At 38.5% G+C, this 22,876-nt stretch overlaps 1 protein-coding gene across 1 annotated transcript; it reads right to left on the bottom strand.

Annotated features, from left to right (window-relative positions):
- Positions 1–266: 266 nt before the first annotated feature.
- On the bottom strand, positions 267–22,468 carry STYK1 (serine/threonine/tyrosine kinase 1). Its single transcript, XM_027856459.1, has 10 exons — positions 22,418–22,468; positions 16,562–16,711; positions 15,623–15,757; positions 13,584–13,850; positions 12,303–12,484; positions 8,331–8,414; positions 6,440–6,648; positions 5,453–5,493; positions 3,174–3,270; positions 267–536 (listed from the first exon to the last, which is right to left on the bottom strand). The coding sequence occupies exons 2-10, from the start codon at positions 16,623–16,625 to the stop codon at positions 332–334; spliced, it is 1,284 nt and encodes a 427-aa protein (XP_027712260.1). The 5' UTR covers positions 16,626–16,711; positions 22,418–22,468; the 3' UTR covers positions 267–331.
- Between the last annotated feature and the right edge of the window lie 408 nt (positions 22,469–22,876).

Genomic DNA, 22,876 nt, shown 5'->3' with positions numbered 1-22,876 from the left:
ATCTCTAGGTCTGAAATCTGGGAGGCAGCATAATACAGTGGTAAGATCACTGGTTCTGACCAGGATTCAAATCCTGCCTCCAGCCCTTACTACCTGTTTGACATTGGGCAAGTTACTTAACTTTCCTAGGCTCAGTTCCCTCAACTGTAAAATGAGGGGATTGGACTAAATGACCTTTGAGGTTCCTTCCAGCTCTTAAGAGCTATGATCCTATGATTCATGCCCTCTCCCTCCCTTTTCTTCCCCCATAACATCCAAATGTCCAATACAATTCCTAAGAAACATCAGTGCCCTGAGCATATCACTTGTATCTTTTCAGTTCAGTGGTGCTTCAGAAGACAGTGTAGTTGGAGGAAATACTCTCTACTCCGATGCCTGCTACAGCTGCATACAGCTCAGGCACCACCAGCTCAGGTACCTGCAGCACAGTTTTATCATCTGCACCCTGGCTGGCAGCCTCTAGGCGAAGGCGTAATTGTGTTGGTGAGGGTCGGTTATCCTCACTCCATCTCCAGCAGGATTTCATGATGTTATACCTGGAAGAAGGGGAAACATATGAAAAACTTAGTTCTTTGGTAGCAACACCCATCAGCAAACCGCTTTTCCTCTCCCTGAATCATTTCCTTTTTATAATACCAAAAATATCATTCCTCTCTGCTTCTCATCTCCTCCCTGATTGCCATGCTTTTGCCATGCATGACCAGTTAACAAATGTCACCTCTCTCTCTTTTGGTTCTCTCTTTATCATCTCCTTCTCAATAGGGATAGTCTTTTATAAAAGGTCTCAACAGAATGCCCCAGACAGCGCAAGACTAGGGACATTTATGTTGTGTTGTCAATTGTCAGTTACTTCTGGGTTAAAGGGGGAAAAATAGGAAACAGTTTTGAAAACCAGAGTAGTGGGAAAATTAGAAACCAGCTCTACTACTCACCACCCCTGAAATCTTAGGCAAGTCACTTCCCCTCATCTCTAAAATGAGGGTATTAGATAGAGGATTTCTAAAATTCTAGTTTGAAATCTTATTAAATGTCTAGGTTTCCAGGGAAGTTTACCCTATATCATCACATAATTGTCACAGATTTTATGACAAATTTTTTTTTTTGCAAAAAAGTGGGGTGCGACCATTATGTGAAGCTTTTAAAAACATTGTGCCAGTATTACTTATAAAAACCATTTATTACTAAACTGTCTTTGGTGCAAGATTAGGATGCGCAGAATATTCATGAATACACATTAAAATTGAATGATGACAATGTGCCTATGCTGAGAATTCTAGGTTCACAGCTCGAGAGATAAATACATATCCATATGCCACTGGTGAATACATTGCTGCTCTGTTTACCTTTTAAGTGGTGTGATGAACAGAATTATGTCATGCGACAATCATGCGATGAAAAGGTATAAACAAATTTTTGGACTGAAAAAATGAGGTGCGATGATTATGCAGTGGTGACAATTGGGTGGTAAAATATGGTAATTAAGAAGTTTAGGAATCTGCCTGCTTGACCACCCTTGATAATGTTGCAATTTACCGTTGGACACCAAGTTACCTTTTAGCTACTTGAAATTGGGGGGAGGAAGGCAGGGAGTGTCTGAGGTAGAACAAATAAGCCACCCCTTCCATCTTCATCCAGAAAAAAAAAGTGGCCTACAGAACTTTAGGTTTTCCAAATTTAAGGAGGTAGTTTCCTGCTTATTAACAGGGCAGGACTCCTTTAATTCAAAACTGGAGTCCTCAGTGAGTCATGTTGACAGGATAGAGGGAGTAACTTTTGGTCACTGGACAAAGCAGAATTCTTTTGACTCATATCTGGCAACTTCTTGAAAAACAGTGCCACTTCCATTGACTTTTAAATCTGGCAAAGCATAGAATACAAAAGATGTTGCCCTTCACTCTCAAGAAGGCAAGGCTGAACAGACCTAGATCTTAGCTTATGATGCAACTTGTCAGGAGACCATGGGTAAGTCCATTCTCCTCTCTGAACCTCTGTCTCCTCGTTTGTAAGATGGGGGATATATTACCTATTTCATAGGGTGGTTGTGAGGAAATTGCTTTGTCAATCTTAAAGACACACACACATATGAAGTATTTATTTTTCTATCATTATATATAACTTATTTTGGCCCCACCCCTCCAATCAAGAGAATTTGGTTGATTTTACTTAAATTTGCTAATTCACATATCCATGACTTCATGCTATTTCTTTTTTTTTGTAATGATCACTGTCTTTATTATGATTTTTCCATCATACAATTTTGTTGGAAAAGTAACACAAAAAACCTTTTTTCTTTAATTCTAAGTATTAGCACATAGTTGTGACTGCATTTTGTAATTATGTTAAATAGAAAACAGACTTATTTACATAATTTTCATTTCATTTTCCAAAATAAAATTCCCATGAAGTCTTTTTTTATTATTTGCTATGAAATATTGATCCCCATTTTAAGTGTATTCACATTAAGTAACCTTCATCTAGTACCAATTATTCTTCAATAACAAGGCTCTCTTGTATATTTCTTAGATCTGGTTATAAGTTCTTGGAAAAATGGGTTTTGAGTTCAACTTAATGTAATAGCTCACAAATATTAATACTTAATTTAATTCAATAAACATTTTTCTTTTACAGTATTACCTTATTTTTAACATTCATTTTAAAAAATTTTTGAGTTTTCATTTCTCTCCCTCCCTCAAGCCCTTTCCCCACCCATTGAGAAGGCAAGCGATATGATACCAATTATATATGTCATTCCATTTCTAACACCTGATATGTCCTTTCCTTCCTTTCCACCATTCCACATCCATCTCTTCTGTCAAGACCTAATTCAAAGTTTGCCTTCACAAATCCTTCCCTCATTACCCTAAACTTCCCTGACACTCCTTCATAGCAATAGAATCATGATACGTAGTTGAAATGCTACTTATTATCAATTATATTACTTACATAATTATTTCCTCATTTCTCATATGAATACAATGATAAAAGCTTACATATTACTGCACTGTATAGAAGATACATTTATATTCCTGCTAAGCTCTGGTCTGAGACTGTACATGTTAGCACAAAGAGAGTAATGAATGACCACTCTGTCCTCTTTGAGGGAGATGCAGCTAACAAGGGGTTTAGGGGAGGAGGGAGTAGCAAGAGAAGCATGTACCAAAGGAATTACTTACATGGTGGTTGTGCAACTGGAGGGTCTTTTCATGATTCTTCTCCTCTGGAGATACTGTAGAATGCTAGTAGGAGGGACTTCTGGATATGGTGGAGCCCCTGCAAAGGAAGGGAAAAGCAACACAGTGGGTGACCTGTCAGGAAGAATCCTGATTTCTGTCAAATAAGGACTCTCCAATGATAGTAATCTTCTTCATCCATCTCACTCCATCTAGCTGGGTTAATTTAAAAAACAAAAACAAAACAAAACAAAACAAAAAACCACAGTGAAAGTGTAAGAATTTTTTTTAAAAGAATTTGTTTGCCACCTGATGGCTAAGTGCAAGTATTACATGCAAAAGAGAGGAAACATGTTTGAAGATACTAGGAACAAAAGGGAATAAAGAGTCCACACCAAAGCAATTGTGCCAAGAAAAGTCAGAACTAAGACCAAAAAAGGAGATGTCATGAACCCTCAGGCAAATGAATCACCTAGGTTGAAGTCTGTACTCGGCCATAACCATTGTCTCTAGTCTAGTCTCTAGTCTAGTCCATAGAGTGGTAGGATGAGGAAAAACTTGAGAGATGGTTTAACTAATCTGAGACTCTTAATATGAAGTCGGTAAATTTATTTTTTATATTTGCATAACTGTATTTCAATATAATTTAATTAATTTGTAATCTTATGTATTTTATTTTATACATATACATGCATTATTCTGAGAAATGGTCCATAGTCTTCACCAAGATTGCCAAAGGGGTCCATGATGTAAAAAAAAGGTTAAGAACACCTGAAGTTTGATCCCTTTATCTTATAGAGGGTCTGAAAACAAATCTCGAGATGGGGGTGGGTGGAAGGGGATGTGAGGAATTTTGGGCTGTCCTATCAACTATGGGTTGGTTGGTCATTGTCCTTCACTCTCGAAGAGGACCAAAATGACATCACTGTGTTAGAGTCAAGTTATAGTGTGTGCTACTGTGGCTGATTAGATCAATATGAGCTCGGAATGCACTACCACAGGTTGGCACAAATAGTCCATGTGAACATTTGGGATGGATTTTCTCAATTTGTACATCTGGCATTTCTTTTGAGCTACTTCAATTCTGCTTTGCTTATAGAGCATAGTACCTTCTCCAATGAGGGCACACCATGCTGGGCGGTTCTGTGCTAGTGTCTTCCATGTCCCACAATCAATTCCAAAGCTCTTAAGAGAGACCTTGAGAATGTCCTTGTATTGCTTTTTTTGACCACCATTTGAACACTTGCCCTGTACGAGTTCTCCATAAAATAGTCTTTTTGGCAAGCGTACATTTGGCATTCAAACAATATGGCCAACCCATTGGAGTTACACTCTCTGCAGTAAAGTTTGAATTCTTGGCAGTTTAGTTCAAGAAACGACCTCAGTGTTGATGAAGTCAGCACAATGACTCTGTAGATCTTCAGTTTGTTAGTCAATCTAATACCTCTTCTCTCCCACACTTGCCTTTGGAGCCTCACATAACTCTGAGCTAACTCTGGCAATGCCTGTGTCAACTTCATTGTCAATGTGTATGTCCCTAGAAAGTATACTGCCAAGGTAAGTGGACTTATCCACGATATTCAAAACTTCTGCATTTGCTGTAATTAATAATTCCACATATGGATGGTGTGGTGCTAGCTGATGGAGCGTCTGTGTTTTCTTGGTGTTAATTGTTAGGCCAAAACTAGCACAAGCAGGAGAGGATCAATCCATATTTTTTTTGCATCTCAGATTCAGAGGCTGCATTTAGCACATAATCATCTACGAACAAAAAATCATGCTCCAAGACTCCTGGAAGGAGTCTTTGATCTTGGCTTGTAGCCTTTTCAAGTTGAAGAATTTACCATCACTGTGATAGCTGGTCTCAATTATAATAGATATGTCAAATACTCAGCCCAAGAGCAGTGTTGCTGCCAGCAACACTTCCAGTGAAACTGAACCAGATAAAAATGTAATTGGGAAATATTTAACAAAATAAATAAAAAATAGAATAGAATATGGATAATGTAAACATGTGGTTTTCTCAGTCAATAAGCCCCAGGCAGGGATCTTTATGTGGGGTTTAGTGGCTCTTATTTCTATTTGAGTTTGACATCACTGATCTATACCACAATATGTATAATTCCCCCAAAAGAAAACCCAGCAAACTACAATAGATTCAGCTGATTAATAGCCAAAGCTGCCTTTCCCTGGAAATTAAGTTTGAATTCATACCCCATTGGCTTAGCTGAAAGTTTTTGGTTTATCCCCACCTTCTAGGTTTTTCTAGGGTTCATCCTTACCTAAAGTCACCATCTCATACAGCAAGATTCCAAAGGACCATCTGTAAATCAAACAAAATAAACCTACTCATTCTCTACTTTTTTTTATCTTGAAGAGATATCACGCGATTAATAGATACCATTGGAGGGGAACATTAAGAATAAGAGAAGAGGATAAAGGGTAAGTCCTGCCAGAGCTATAGCCTATCGGGGGAAAGAGCTGACTTGTCTCCTCCATTCAATTTCAGGTTTCTGGAGTCTAGTGACTGTCTTGTGTATATCCTTCACCAGTGGATTCCCAGCTTGTCCATTTAGTTCTAAATACAGAAAAGAGCAGAAATTTCCCATTGTGATTTATTCTTCAGTTTTCCTCCCTGTTCTTCCTTGGCTTCTCTCCCAACTCTCACTTTCTTCCAAAGGCCATACCTCTTATTGTCACCGTTCTACCCCTACCCCCATTTAGTTACTTCTCTTTCCTGCTTTGTCAGATTCAACTAGCCCAACCCAGAAAAACTGAGAGCAGAGTCACCTTTATAGACAAGTGGAACCAGTCTTTTTGGTGAGATTAAAGGGCTACTACTCCCGCTGATGCTGGACATTTTACAATTAACAATACATTTCTTGCAGTTAAGTATTACCTAATCTTGCCAGTGCTCTAAATTCCCTCAGTGGAAGATGGCAGGGAGAACAACACACACTTAAGCCCTGAACACCTTAATTTAATGTTAATGAATTTATCAGATTGTTTTCTCCTGTGGAAGAGATATGAGCTAGAGTTCTGAGTGTCTAAAAGGGAACCAGACACTGGAAAATGGGGGAATGAACAAGGAAAGAGAAAAGGCTGAAGACAAACTTTTCACCTCATATTTCTTTAGGTTTGGTTCTCATCACTAATTAAGTGTTACTTGATTATTGTTTTATAGACTAAAGCCCCATGTATGGTCTTTGGAAACCTTCCATTGGGCTTAGTCAGCAGGGAAAGGACTACTGAGCAGAAACAAACCATACACGTCTCCTCTGATTCCTGCAGGCTTCAGCAGGAGCCTTTCAGGGGCTTGCCACTTTAAGGGTACCATTCGTTTGGAGGAGATGGCACCTCGAGCATGGACTTCATACGCCAGACCCAGCCCACAGAGTTTAGCAGTGAGGTCATTCTGGATCAGGACATTCCTGGCCGCTATATCTCCATGGAATAGTTGCTTCCCCTGGAGAAATTCCTGTTGGGAGAAAAATGGAGAGGAGATCATGGCTTTGGACACCACTGACTTGAAGCACAGAGAATAATACCTGAGTTAGTCTGGGCCATTCGACTCCACTAATAAACTTATGGCCCAATTATCTAAGCTAACGGGAAGGGAAATATGGTGTGTATGACAAAATATCATGAATAATCCCCAAAGTCATTTATGTTTTGTTTTGAAATGCAGTCAGAAACCATATACTAGATGCTCATTCATCCCTGATCCTCTCCTGGTGTGAGATGACTGAAGGACTGGAGATGAAGAAACTTTACAGCAATTAGGAACATTGAACCTGAAAAAAAATGCTGCAAGAACAACAATCTTAGGCTAATATGACAAAAAAGGAAAGTGATAAATGTTGGAGATGATGTGGGAAAACAACCTTGCCAACAAAATGCCATGGTTAATAAGATGTGTCTGTTTCCCTTTAGGCAGTCTCAGCGTTCACTCCCTCTTCTCTTTTCCTAGACTCTAGATCTGTCTCAGCTAGCCACCTAGAGTTTGTCTGTAAAATGGGGTTAAACTGTGTCATCTGTAAGGTCCTATCTATCTCTAACATTAGAATTGTGGGTATTTCTAAGAAATTTAAAGGCAAAGTTAGAGTAAGATGTTTGAGACTATCCATAGGGAGCAATCAGTCAATCAGAGCAAATACAATTATCAAGATAATTTAGGCTAAAAAAACCAGAAGGATTTCTTGAATAAATCAGGCAAAAGTATATATTTGTTTCTCAATTGTTTTTCAATTTCTCTGCTTTTGTGGAGACCCAAAGTACACTGATGCCCTTTTCTCCATTCTTCCTCACCTTTTGTTGTCCACTAATTCTACATTCTCCCTCTTTCTCCTTAATAGGACATAACTATTCTTCCATCAAATAAGAGACAAAATCTCATAGGGAAGCCAACTATGAACTTCAGGAATTTTATTTGTTTGTTTTGCAAGTGTTAAGAATACATACTTTCATCAGCTCCTGTGGCCTTCCATCCACTCAGTCCCTCTCTAAATATCTTCTCTCATTTTACTGCCTGATTTATCCTTCCTCCATTCATAAATACTAAGGAGACACCTTAGTCCTTTAGTAGGATTGCTTCCCCTATATACTATCTTTTCCTTAGGACTGAGGGACCTTTCTAAACCTCTGCTGTTGCCTCTGAAGAACCATAAGTGGACTAGTCTATGAAATAAAGTTTATAAGATTTTATCTTTCTTTGTTACATAGAGCAAGTATTATTTATTTCCAAAGGACAATGTATCTTTTTCTCCTTCTTACCCTCTTTCTTTTCAGAGCACACACAGTAAAATCTGTGTAGTTAAATACAGGGCTAAGAGCATGAGAACCAAATCCTGAGTAGGAATTTTTGTACCAACAACAAATGCCACAAACTATAATGGGAAAAAATTGGGGGGAGTACACCCTCAGTTGGAGGAAGAAGGAACAGGTCCAAGTGTGGAAACAGCTTCCTCATACCCAAAGGTGGGGGATAGCTTGTTTTAACTAAATAGTCTTGCTGATTACTCACAAAAGCTCTGTTGCTTCTACAATCCTAAAGAACTACAAATGGTCAGAACCCTCTAAATTTGGGGCAATGCCTTGATCATCTCATTCTAATTATAGCTCTCCCCTCCCTTCCAAAACCCTATGTCTGCTAAGTCTCACCAAAGCCATGAGAACCTGCTGCCCAATATGATAGACTTGCTTCTCAGTAAGGTCATAGAGGAGGTCATCCATTGTCATCACATCCTAAAGAGAGTGAAGAAGAGACGAAAAAAGCATTTCATTAAGGATGTTCCAAAACAAGCTGGTCAAAGCATGGTAGCAGAAGGACAGAGAAAAAAATTTTAGGATACATGGAGGGTATGAGACGTTGAAAACTAGAAATAAAGAGATAAAGGTCAAGTGAAAAATATAGTAATATGAGCAGAGATTAAGAGATACAGGAATAAAGACTTTTAGATAGATATACACAGAGGAAGAGGACAATGGAATACAGGACACTGAAGAAATAAATGTTTAGGGGAAACAAATTGGGTTAATGATGGAATCAGATTAAAAAAACATAAATAATCACGACAGTAAAATACATGCAAAAATCATATGTACATTTATTTACTCCATTGATTAGTAATTTCTTTTGACACAAGTTTGAGTCTAGGTGATAAGCAGTGCATACGACCTAGTTTGGGGGTCAGTGGGGTAGAATTAGAGGAGGATGGGCTGCCCAAGTACTCATCTTCATCATCCTGACCTCCACCTAGCTTGCCATTCATTCTCCACCTGTCCCCAGATTATTTTGTAGTCAGGCTTGTGATCTTATCAGCACAAGGAGCTCCTTGGTAAGAAAACTCTCTGTTCACACAGGTCAGCAACTCAATTATAACTACTAATCTTAGAAAATTGGTTAGGGTATGGAGAAATTAAGTTACTTAATCAAGGTCTTAGCCAACATGTATCAGTGGCAGAACTTGAATTCAGGTCCTCTTGGACTCTGGGACTATGTCAGGTTGCCTCTCTGACTCCAGATAAATGAAATCAAGGACATGAGTAATAATGGCAGATAAGTCAAGGAACACGTGAAGATGTACCAAATAAATAAATAAGTAAAAATATTTAAATAAAATATACATGCTGTTCATTTTGCATCTTTGGATTATTAGATCCCAGACCACAAGGACCAATCAGTCAATCAACACAGACTTATTAAGTAATTATTATGTGCCAAGTACTGTATGATGCACTGGAAATACAAATAAATAAGTAAAACATCCCCTGTCCTCAAGGAGCTTGCAATCTCACTCAAGGGGAGATGAATATTTTCATCATGGGGCAAAAGCATATTGTGGGAGATCAATAAATATTCATTCAGTTTTATAGCTGAATGGGTAGACCAGAGGACCAAAGAAATTAGCAGAATCTTGAAAACGAAGAAGGTAGAGGTTTGAGAAATTTCAGGAAAAAAGAATCCAAAATAGAAGAGCAAGGGTTTCTGGATATTTTAACCGAATAATATGAAATTCTCCCAAAAGTCCTATATATAATGACCAGGAAGGTTAAACCAATACAGTGCAACTCTGACAGAATCTACAATGCTGGAAAGGCTTCCAACACAATGGTGAGTACAAAGTGCTCAACTCCTTGTCTTGGAGGATCAACTTAGATAATCATATAAAGAGATATCACCAGTAGGGTGGTACTAAGTGATGTATTTTAAATGGCCCCCCTGTGAAAAAGAGATTTATTGAATGTTTTCTGGTTGGCCCTAGAGAATGCAAAGTATATAAATTGAAGAGAGTTCTTCTCTGTGGATAGTGAGGTCCCCTAGATATTTCTATCTGGGAATGCCTTTGTGCTGATTACATCAAGCTTCCCTAGAGCAGCGTAGAGTCTTCTACAAGAGATGTGTAACTGCTCAAAAGAGTTTGACCTGACCATCCACACAGGAAAGATTAAACAATTGAAAAATGTCTGTTGCTCAGATCTCAGTATGCTTTGGATGGACAACCTGTGGAACTTGTCCATCTTTATATCTAATATAGACAGCATGAAGGGGTAATAAGTTCAGCCCAGAGTTGAACAGAGAGAATGCAATTTCCTAAAGGAAATTGTAATGACCTAGAATTTTCTGTGAAACATAGATCCCTCTCTTAATACCAGTATTCTGCTGGTATAGTTATAAGGCAGTGAGACAGGAAATCCAATAGTCTCTGAAGAATTACAAATGAATGTCACACACATGGCAGTGGAGAGCCAGATGGTGGGTATCAACAGGCTGTACATATAATCGATGAGGAACTAAGACGAACAAGAAAAAAGATATCAAAGAATTGTATGCTAGAAAGAGATGCCATGTGTTGAGAATGAGAGATGACAGGTGAATAATAGAATATTCCACTGGTGTTGGGAGATAATGAGGAAGACCTCCAGAACGTTGGGTGTACCTCCTGTGGTGAACATATAGTAGGACATGGATAAAAGTCACACAGAATGGTCGGGCAAGGATGCATTTGGATCTGCATTGTGGAGGAAACTTCCATATCGATTTGAGTAGCCCCCATCCTTAACAGTATCTGGCACATACTTAGTGACTAATAAATGCCAGTTGAACTTTCTCATCTTTGCAAAAATTTAATAATGATGAACTATGCATCAAGGGTATCTTTGATGAAAATGTTAGAAAAGAATAGGTGGGTTTATACAAACTTTTTTTTCCTCTAGAGACCACATCTCAGAATAGCAGACCATGCTGTTTATTGTTTGTTGATTTTACAAGAAGAAGAAAAAAGTATTTTACTCAATAAAGCCCACTCCAACCAACTGTATTCCATGTAAATGTTAAGATCACACAAAATTTCTTGATAGAGAAAACAAGAGCAATAACTTTGTTCAACAACTCTCTCTTATCAGGATCAACCAATGCATAAACCAGATAAACATATGCTTACCAAAGGTGTTCACCACTGTCACAGTATCTAAATGAAAAAATTAATTCTTCATAGATGCTCAGACCCTCTCAATGCTCCTATTCATGACTGACAAAGTGCTTCAAGCTCTAGAACAGTCCCCTCAGTGAAATATAGGATGACTCAAGGGAAATGGGTCTAGCAGTCTGCATAGGAAAAGCTAAATGAATGAAGAATGCCTATTGTCTATACTGTTATGCAGTTTTGTGGGGCAATCCATCTACAATTTTATATAGTTTGGACAGGCACTACAAATGGACCATGAGCTGCTCCTAAAATTGAATGGAATGAAGAAAGCAGATTAGCTTGCATTTTTTTTTAAATTGACTAGTACTTTCAATGATCCTAAGCTGCCCCTTGACACCCAAAAAGACATTTTAACATTAGTATTCTTCTGGTGATTGTTATAATGGGACCACCAGAACCTCTAAAGAACCAAAATTAAAAGTGACTCAAAGGGGCAGCTAGGTGGAGCAGTGGATAAAGCACCAGACGTGGAGTCAGGAGGACCTGAGTTCAAATCCAGCCTCAGACACATAACACTCACTAGCTGTGTGACTCTGGGCAAGTCACTTACCCCCAGTTGCCCCATATTTAAAAGAAAAAAAAAGAAAAAAAGTGACTCAAAGAGAAATGGGGGGACCCAGGGGAGATCTGTAAGTGGATGACTACATATTACTAACAATGGCTTGCATTTGAGAAAGGACATAAAATATATCAGTCTATAAACGTATGGTGGAAAATTTTCATAGGACAGCCAAATAACAGAATGAGTAACAATAGATACACAACCCGATTGCTCAGCTAATATAGAAAAAGGCATCCAGGTTTTTTGGGTTGATTTCCTATGGTGGATTCATTTAAGGTCATGGAAGAGAATTGATAAGAAGGCTTGGATGTGTTACAATTCACACTAGGACCCACATCATTGAGATCATGAATCCATTGAAATATTGAAGCATGGATTGAGATTCAGGAATTGATGGAGAAATAAATGCACCTTTTCTGAATTAACATCTCTAGAAGCTAAAGGTAGAACTGAAAAAGGAAGACATAGTTTTGGTTTGATGCCTTAGGAAATAATCATGAAAATGGAAGTTCCACATTTCTTTTGTCTTTAAACTCAAACTTCTTCACACACACACACACACACACACACACACTAGCTCACCCGGCGGCAAATCCAAAGAAAGTTGAGCAGGTCACCATGGGTCATATCCTCCAGTACCATATAGAGGGGCAGCTTCTGTGTGCAACAGCCTTCGAGCTGGACCAAGTTTTTATGCTTTCCTAGAAAATGGTGGAACTGAATCCTTCCCAAAAAATCTTCTATCTCATGAAATCCTGCTGGTTCTGCAGAAGATAGGAGACAGAGATAGTAAGCAGAGAGAATACTGTAGCTATGGAGGAATTCATGGGGCAAAGAATAATATTGCCTAAGATTCTCCTGAGGCCCCACGAAAAGGATATAAATAATTGGTGATCAAGGTAGATAAGAACTGCGTAGTTAAAAAGTTGTTTTGTAGAAGCTGATACTCATAATGCTGAGGTCTTCACTGACATTTTCTCAAAGGAAATGCCAAATCATAGGTCTCAGAGCTGCAAGATATCATCACATTGAAAGAATACTGAATGGGGAGCCAGGAGACTCAGATTTGAGAACTGGCTATGCCATTAACTAGCTGTATGTCCTTGGGCAAGTCTCTTAACAACTCTGACCCTCAATTTCCTTATCTGTAAAAATGTGGATAATAATATGGCCTCCTGCTTCAGGTGAATGTGTTATTCACAGGATCATAGATTTAAAGCTATAAGGAAACTTAGAAGTCATCTAGTCCATTTTTACAGATCAGGGACTTGAAGATACATCCTTTAGACTTTAAGTGCTGTGCTCTTTTTATTAAAAACTGACTTTTTACAAATGGGGAAACCAAGGTCCAAGCTAGTCAAGTGACAAAGAAAGCACTAGAATCCTGGTTTCCTATCTCTTAGTGAAGTGTTCCTTTCACTACATTTTTTTTTCCATGCATAAGTATGAAAATGGAAAGTCATGTATGTTTTTATATTAAATGGTAATATTGATATATGACTTTTCAGACAGGGATTTTCACATTAGAATGTTATTACCACATGTGCCCTTCAGTTGCCATTCTTCCTTTGTTTTTCTTTCCTATTTTCCTATACTCCTCCCACCATTTTGGACTGCCAGTGAGAGAGACATAATCAGGATAAGGCCATATTTAGGGAAAGGAAGAACAATGGTCACACCAGAAAACTTAATTAGGCCACTAGATGTACTATAGTATAGATAGTATGGCTCTACTATTTGATTGAGAGAGGCTGAGCTGATATCTAAAAGACAGGTTCTGTCTAGGGACCTCTCCCAAGTTAACTAAGGTAACAGGATACAGAAATAAGAAGAGGAGGGAGCAAGGGAGGCTCCTTAGCTTACCTCGCAAAGCCTTAAGGACAACACTCTTAGGCTTAGTAGAGTCCCCAGTGTTCATCTTGGTCCGGTAGATGGCTCCACAAGTTCCATTGTGGATCTCCTCCAGGACTTCTGAGATTTGTTCTCGGGGCACCTGCAGCTTAGCCAGGGTGGGTGCAGTGGCCTGTAAGACGGCCTCCACTGATGTCTCCTCCTGTAGCACAAAGATATTTCCTCCAAGCCCTGTTGCTTCCCAGCTCTGGCCCTGAGATGGAGGCATAGGGGCAATTCCTAAGGCAAAGAAAGGAAACACCTCAACTGAGATTCAGGACTTTGCTGAACTAGCATGCCAAAAAAAGAAGATCCAATAAGAATATGCCAAAGACATCCCTGCAATTTTTTTCCTCTGACCAGTAGTGTCTCTTAAGGCTCAGTTTTGCTCCTGTTTTCCAAGAATCTCGCCAGGAGCTATCTTCAATGCCCACACCAACATAAGGGGGTTCCCCAATAAAATACCAAGCTTGTTCCCTCTTGTTTGGTCTTCAAAGAAGATGAAAAACGCCTGGTCACCCACCATCCTTGGCTTAATTAACGTACTGGCTTTTCTTCTCCTTCTACTTGCTCTTCCTAGAATTGCAGGATAATTTCTCAGGAGTTTGGTTTTGAGGTAATGAGGACATCACACTTAAACAGGCTCCCCAGAGCCTCAGTTACCCAAGTACTCATGGTAACTATTATGGAGACAAAAGAAAATGAAATGACTTCAACCAAGTCAAACTAAGTGACTTCTATTCAGGGGAAGAAAAATTACTCTTTAATCAGTTTCTCCCCTCTGACCAGTTAGAAAATTACTCTTTAATCAGTTTCTCCCCTCTGATCAGTTTCAACCTTCCAACCTATGCACTTTCCCTAAGGTCCTCAGTCTATAAAGACCCTCTACACCAGTGATGTCAAACTCAAAGTGAAACGGAGGCCATTAAACCATACATAAGGATCCCTGTGGGCCACATATTGACTTAGAAAACCACATATTAATATTATTTATATCTTATTGTATTCTTGTTTATTTTGTTAAATATTTCCAATGACATTTTAATCTGGTTCAGGCACACTTGGGAGCATTGTGGACCTGAGCCAGTGTTGACACCTCCTCTGTATACGATCTTATTATTTCTAGGCAGGATAATCTCTGTCCTAGTTAGATAAAAACTTGAATTTTTCCTTACTGTTAAATACCTCCAGGAAAGGAGAGCACCATATTGCTGTTGTTGTTTTTCTTTCTCTAGGGTCTCACATCCTTTCCAGGAAGTATTTTGTGGGTGGGGACACTAGACCTGTGATGTCATTGGCACAGGAAATCTGTATGAGAAAACTCCCTCTACCAACGCTGAACAACTCTCTGCAACTTAGAGCTTCAAAGAATTGCTTGGGGCACTAAGAAGTGACATTCTTACAGAAGGTAGGTGTCACAGCCAGGACCTGAACTTGAGTCTTCCTGACTCCATGGCTGGTTTCCTATACATTACATCCCACTGCCTCTAATCAGAAAAGTATTCAGTATATTTAACTTAAACATCTCTAGTAAGTTCATTTCCTCTTATTATATCTTGAGTGAAGCTAAAAACCAGCTGGTCACCTATCACCTCTGGCTTAATAACCTTTCACAGACTTAAACACTGTAATTAAATCTACACACCCTCAGCTATACACTCTTTATAAGAAAAGGTGGAATTGGGCTGTCCTACATACCAGGATGGAAACACATAGAGCTGGCATAGTCTGAGTTCTTCCTTCTCAGCTCTAGAATATTTTCTGATATTCTGGTGGAAGAAAAAGGGAATAGCACAGAAGGCCTCCTCTGCCTTGAGCACCTACTATTATGCACAATGCTGTGCTTCTTTGATATTCTGGGAGGTGAAACCATTCTCATCCCACCTTCTAGGTTTGGAGTACCGCGTGGCAAGGCCCCTGAGCCTTTAGACCAAAGCCCATCTTATCTCACCTTCCCATTCCTTCTGAAGAAACTTTACTGGGCTCTGAAGTCCCTTCCCCCTGGCTTTTACCTTGGAGTCCAGGTGTCTGTCTCTGCATCCTTTGTCCTCGAAAATGGAGCCATAAGATGACCCCCAGAAGAATAAGGAAGGTTCCAACAAAGAGTGTGGGAACGATGACAACTTCATACTGGTTCTCCCGTATAACTGAAGAGGCAAGTAGTAGAGAAAGGAAAGGAAGTATAAGGGAATATGGCCCAGAAATCTCATAACCAACTTGATTCCTTTCCTAACCCACATGCAACTATCTCTGAAGTGAAATAAGTGAAGCTCCCCACTGAGAATTGCAAATGGCTTTGCTCTTTAATCTTTCTATTGAAAGAACAAAAATTCCACTCTGGGCTGGACTGCTGCTCCATATGAAAGTTAAAGCTACTGACAGAGACAAAGAAGAGGAAGAGCTTGAAACTCTGATTGGCACTTTTCCATCTAGAGAGAATATCAGGGATATGCTCAAGCCAGGTCCAACTGGCTATCAGGGACCAATTGTTAAATTTTCAATGTGGGCATTTACACCTTAGAAATCAGCAATAGCCATAAATCAGAGGGTTATTTACTGTTTTGTTGATTATCTAGACTTAATAAAGAGATGAGGAAAATGTTAACAACATAGATTAAACTTAAATGCATTCTGATCCGATAAAAGGGGAGGAGAGCAGTGACAGCTAGATGGCTTAGTGGGGGGAGCACCAGACCAGAGTCAGGAGAACCTGAGTTCAAATCCAGCCTCAGATACCTACTGGCTATCTGGCCCTGGGCCTCAATTGACGCAAAAAAAAATTTCTGAGTACATTTTTTTTTCTCAGAGAGCCCATTGTTAAGCATTTACCAGCACATCACTGCAAGGACCCTTCATTCCCTCTGGGTTTCCAATGCATGATTCCAACCAGCCTGAGCCTGCTTGTCCTTGAACCTCAAGTTGACATAAGTGATGTGATAACCTGAACTTACTGCATAACTTGTCAGTGAGTTTGCATTCCAGTAGCATCCTTGTCATCCTCCTTGAATCTCCCATTGCAATCAGGCTGCCACCTCCGTGTCTGTGCTACAGGATGCATAGAATGTTTACATCTGTGAACAATCCCACAGAGTTTGATGGCTCTGAAACATGGGAGAGTGTGATTAGGTTTGTTCTTGTAATCATTACCAATCAGTAGTCATGAAATCAATAAGTCTGCTATAGTTCTCAGGATCATCCTCTCTCTAATCTTGAGGCATAGATTTCCTTACCAGGCTCTTGCCTGATGTCTAACCAATGCCCTTCATATTCTCCACTGTGGGAAGGATATGTTCTCATTTAGAAGATTCTCTGCTGTGGAGAGGATATGGAACTTTTTTTTTTTAATGAGTTCTAGGTATTCTCATTCAAGCACAGAAATGTGACCTAGTTAACATGTGCACCACCATTCCAGCAGCACAGTAACCAGTATTACCAAAGGTTTTTGCTTCTTCCCGTTAAGCAACTTAAAATCTGTGTTATCTACCCTAAAACTTATGTTTTACAGATATATCCCTAAGTCAATGAGAAAGTGATATAGAAGTAGATCACAAGCCAAACCATAATTCCAAGCATCATATGGGTTTCATTGCATTCATTGCAATTAATATCCAAGTTTGGGTATTCTACCCACCATCCAGGTATACACTAGAGATACCCAAACATCTTTATTATCAAGCTACACACTGCCCACATTACTGTAGCCCTGGGCTAAATGTGTACATCCCACTGTGTAACATGCCACATTAAGGTCATTTTCCCCAAAGTCTTTACTCCAACATTCAGGTACCCACCCAGCTTAGGCTGTCCTTAAGCTGTCTGAACATGATGTCTCTTCCCTATTATCCTTGAGTGTACCAGACTTTCTCTAGTCTTTGTCATACTTAATGCTATATAATCTGCCTTTCACATGAAATACATTGACTCCAATCTTTCTTCCTGTAGTGGGTGTGGCCTCAAAGTCCACATTGAAATGAATCCACAGTTGCTTGCCCTCTGGTCTGTATTTCAGCATATTTTACATTCTCTCTGTGATTACTTAGTACAGTCTCCATTCCTGTGAGGTCACAAAAGTCTACTCTCTTAAGGGCTATACTTCTTACTGATCTGGAATATAATTATGGAGTTCACTTGCCTTTAACTATTATCAGATTTCACAACCTATTTTATTGCTATTTTGGTGGGAGTTTCCAGTTAACAGTGCTTCCATTAACTGAATTATACAATAACATATTGTATTGTATCATGAAGATGATACACTAGTTATATAGTCTTGCCTTGTAACATTTTATACCACATATACATTGTATGTAGTGTATACATTATACTTCCTGTTGTATTCATCTATTCATTCTATTAACCATTATGACACATTGAGAACCAGATTTTTCCAGGTCTCAAGAGTAGACATCATCTGCACAAAGAATTTACCAGCTCCTAACTCTAGTTTCTAGTCCTATACTAATTTTCCTGGATCTGCATAGAACTGGTAAATGGTTATGATATTTAATAGGGCTTATTCCCACATATCTTAAAGGAGGTTCAGGTGTGTGGTTTGTTGACAAAGGCACGGGTAAAAAGAGCAGCCAAACTGAAATATAGAAAAGGGATACAGATAGCAGGGAGACAACTTAAAGACTTAACTTAAAGAACTTTAAACTTAGCAGAGGACCTGGAGATGAAAACAACTGTGGGTAAGAGAAGCTCTACATGAGGAAGAAGGGAAAGCAAGGAGAGCATTTGGAAGCCAGTGAAAAATTAAGGGTGAAGCAGAGGGGTAAAGAATCTTGAATGTAAATTCAAAGGACTGCCTAGGAGTTATTGAGATATCATTCTACATATCAGTCAGTTTTCTTATTCCTATATGCCCCTTAGTCCTCCTTTTCAACCTATTATCAAATAACCAGTTTAATGAATTGAGCCTTTAGAGACCAAACCTTGGAGCACAACAGGGACAAAGGTTCATAGATTTAGCCATCATCTATTTCATCCTCTTCCCTTTGCAAATGAGGAAACTGAGGTCCAAGGATTTTTTCAGCAGTACGTAAGTTACATATAATACGGAGACGGTGAGGGACAGTTGGAGGTTGAACCAGGTCCTCTAACTACAAATCCAGTGCCCTTTCCCTTACCAGCAACTGCTTCACAAGACAAATGGAGCCAAGGGTCATTCAACAGGAAGCTCATATCTTCAAACTCTGCCCAGAAACCAAATGATACACCCACAGACACACACCTAAATAAGCATCAAAAAGCCCCAGAGTCACATGTGTCCCTCCAAAACTGATATGGGGAGCCACATTTGAATACATACATATGAGCAAACATCCCATAAAATGGGACAATGATAGCATTTACCTTCCAGGATTCTTGTGAGAATAAAATGAGATAATATTTGTAAAGTGCTTTGTAAACCCTAAAGCACTTCATAGGTGATAATGATGATGATGATGATGATGATGACGATGATGATGTCAAGGATTCTGAGACTTATGTTCTCACACTCACACCTAGCTTCTCACTCTCAAAATCCAAACACAAAGTTAAGACTGGGTCAGGAGGAGCACTTCCTAAATCCCAGCTCACATTATTAGTAGGACTTTTTATGGGGTGGTGCTAGGTAGAGTGCCTAGCTATGTACTATACCTATAACTTCACTTTGGCAGTAATGACTTGAATAAGAAAAGGGTCTGGAGTGAGGGAGCAAATTGGGAGAGAGGATGTCATGATAGAGAGCTTTCCATGAACTCATGATCTGGATATGTTTCTACAAATATTCCCACAAATAAGTTGTGCAATGCTGATTTATACAGTTTATACAGGTAAGTTTAGCCTGGAGGTAAAGGGATGAACTGCATGTCTAGATCAATCCCTTCTCAAATCTAGGATTCTGGGACTTTAAGATTTTCTAAAGATGATTAAGATATTATATAAGATTATATATATATATATACACATTATATATATAAGATTATTAAGATATTATATAAGATTAAGATTATCCATACAAAGAGAAATGAACACCATAAACATGTGAAAACTTTTCCATTTCAGAGCCCATGTAAACCCCTGTATTAAACCCCTGGACATTCAAAGACATGCATGGTTACATTACGGAAAAAAGAGGTGTTTTGGGGTTTTTTTTCTATATCTGTACCCTTTCCTCATATGTTTGTTAACACAATTCCTTTGAGATCCTGCCTAGTAGTCTTCAAGAAGCTGTCTTTTGATGATGATTCAAAGCCTACTTATTTTAGCACCCTAGCTCTGACTAGTCAGAAAGAAACTTCTGGTAGGTAAATCCAAAACACATTTTCTACATTTGCGTATGTCAATATTCTCTTCATTCCCCATAACAGTTTAATAATACTTTCTATTTTATCTCTTTTCCTACCTATATTCCTTTAAAAATTAATTTATTTATTTTTAGTTTTCAATATTCTCTTCCATAAGATTTTGAGTTCCAAATTTATTCCCCATCTCTCCCTTCCCCCTACCCCAAGATGGCATGTAAATTGATGTAGACTCAACATATACATTCATATTAAACCTATTTTCACATTAGTCATGTTGTAAAGAAGAATTAGAACCATTGGGAGAAACCATGAGAAAGAAGAAATAAAAAGAGAAAGAGAGAGCAAATAATATGCTTCGATCTCCATTCAGACTCCATATACTTTTTCTGGATGTGGACAGCATTTTCCATCACGAGTTTTTTGGAGTTGTCTTAAATCCTTTCATTGCTAAGAATAGATAAGTCTATCAAAATCAATCATCATGTAATGTGGCTGTTATCATATAGTATCATATCATATCTCCTGGTTCTGCTCACTTCACTCAGCATCAGTTCATATAACTCTTTCCAGGTTTTTCTGAAGTCCACCTGCTCATCATTTCTTATAGCACAATAGTATTCCATTACTTTCGTATACCACAACTTGCTCAGCCATCCCCAATTGATGGGCATCCCCTCAATTTCCAATTCTTTTCCACCATAAAAAGAGCTGCAATAAATATTTTTGTTCATGTGGGTCCTTTTCCTTTTTTTATGATCTCTTTGGGACACAGATCTAGAAGTGGTATTGTTGCATCAAAGGGTATGCACAATTTTATAGTCCTTTGAGCATAGTTCCAAATTGTTCTCCATAATGGTTGAATCAGTTCACAACTCCACCAACAATGCATTAGTGTTCTAATTTCCCCACATTCTCTCTAGCATTTATTATTGTCCTGTTTTGTCATGTCAGTCAATCTGATAGGTGCAATGTGGTACCTCAGAGTTGTCTTGATTTGCATTTCTCTAATCAATAGTTATTTAAAGCATTTTTTATATGACTATAGATAGATTTAATTTCTTCCTCTGAAAACTGCCTGTTCATATTCTTTGACCATTTATCAATTGGGGAATGACTTGTATTATTATTATTATTGGTTAGGTAATGGGGTTAAGTGACTTGCCCAGGGTCACACAGCTAGTAAGTGTCTGAGGCCGGATTTGAACTCAGGTCCTCCTGACTCCAGGGCTGGTACTCTGTTCACTGTGCCACCTAGCTGCCCCATGACTTGTATTCTTATAAATTTGACTCAGTTCTTTATATATTTTAGAAATGTGGCCTTTATCAGAGACACTGGTTGTAAAAATTCTTTCCCAGTTTTCTGCTTCCCTCCTAATCTTGGTTGCATTGGCTTTGTTTGCACAAAAACTTTTCAATTTAATGTAATCAAAATTACCCATTTTGCATTTCATAATGTTCTCTATGTCTTGCTTGGTCATAATTCTTCCATTCCCTATAAATCTGACAGGTAAACTATTCCCTTCTCTCCCAGTTTGCATATATCTATATATCTATATCTGTATCTATCTATCTATCTATACAGATAGATATATAAATAGATATTTTATCTCTAAATTGTGTACCCATTTTGACTTTATTTTGGTATACGGTGTAAGATGCTGGCCTATGTCTAGTTTCTGCTATACTGTTTTACAGTTTTCCCAATAGATTTTGTCAAACAGTGAATTCTTATCCCAGAAACTGGAGTCTTTGCGTTTACCACACAGTAGATTACCCGATAGTCATTGACTATTGTGTCTTGCGTACCTAACCTATTCCACTGATCCACTCTCTTTCTTAGCCAGTACCAAGTAGTTTTGATGATTGCTGCTTTATAATATAATTTAAGATCTGGTATGACTAGGCCACCTTCCCTAGCATTTCTTTTCATTAATTCTCTTGATATTCTGGACATTTTGTTCTTCCAGATGAATTTTGTTATTATTTTTTCTAGCTCTACAAAATAATTTTGGTAGTTTAACTGGTATGGCACTGAATAAGTAAATTAACTTAGGTAGAATTGTCATTTTTATTATATTAGCTCGGCCTACCCACGAGCAACTGATATTTTTCCAATTATTTAGATCCGACTTTATTTGTGTGAAAAGTGTTTTGTAATTGCGTTCATATAGTTCCTGAGTTTGTTTTGGCGGGTAGACAAATATTTTATAGTGTCTACAGTTACTTTAAATGGAATTTCTCTATCTCTTGCTGTTGAGTTCCTACCTAGATTCTAATCATCTTGAGAACGGAAGCAGCAGAGTAGAAGTCAGTTAAGTAAGAATCAAGGGGCATAACTAAGTGTTAAAGAATTATTGGGAAGATCAGAAATGTGTCTGTAGATGCAGCCACACAGACTGTCTTAATTACCGACAGGTAGCTCTCTATTTGAAACTGCATTGTTGTTCCTCTCAAGTTTGCCATTTCTTGATTTTTTTTTCATTTTAGTTCCATGTAAAGAAAAAAAAAACTTACAAAAGTGATGTGTGTTGCCTTGGAAAGCTATGAGTTCTCTCTCACTTCAAGTGGGAGTTTGAAGGGATTCAGTTGAAGCAATTCTTGCTCAAGTCCAGGTTGGACTGGGTGATTTCTGAGGTTCCTTCCCATTCTGGGATTCTGCGGCTCTGTATTCATTCTCAAATTCTCTTCATCCAGTCATTGAACCAGTTCTTCTCCCAAGATGAGAAGTATACAATAAGATGGGGAAAATTGGTGTGAAGAATGATGACAAATGGCTACCAAAATTTTATCTAGACTGCTGTCTAGAGAACCAACCAATCAATGAACATGAATAGACATAAGCTAAATATTGAAATCTACTTTGACATTCACATTGACAGAATAAGCTTAACACCCTCTCTGTACCTACCCCACCATCTATGGTGACACACATACCCGTGAATACAATGAGGGACACAATTCACATACACGTTT

This window comes from Vombatus ursinus, unplaced genomic scaffold (genome assembly GCF_900497805.2).
Source record: "Vombatus ursinus unplaced genomic scaffold, bare-nosed wombat genome assembly UNPS02011431.1, whole genome shotgun sequence".
Classification (NCBI taxonomy): Eukaryota; Metazoa; Chordata; class Mammalia; order Diprotodontia; family Vombatidae; genus Vombatus; species Vombatus ursinus.
The sequence above is the reverse complement of the archived record's forward strand: the minus strand, read 5'-3'. Positions and strand labels throughout refer to the sequence as shown.

What these genes read in the sequence shown, in the direction of transcription:
- STYK1 (XM_027856459.1), bottom strand. Translation starts at nt 16,625, where the DNA reads ATGGGAGATTCAAGGAGGATGACAAGGATGCTACTGGAATGCAAACTC. An exon ending in GCAGGAATCAGAGGAGACGT is followed by an intron (nt 5,494 to 6,439) that starts GTATGGTTTGTT and finishes TTTGATTTACAG; the next exon opens with ATGGTCCTTTGGAATCTTGC. An exon ending in TCCAGTTGCACAACCACCAT is followed by an intron (nt 537 to 3,173) that starts GTAAGTAATTCC and finishes CCCTTCTTCCAG; the next exon opens with GTATAACATCATGAAATCCT.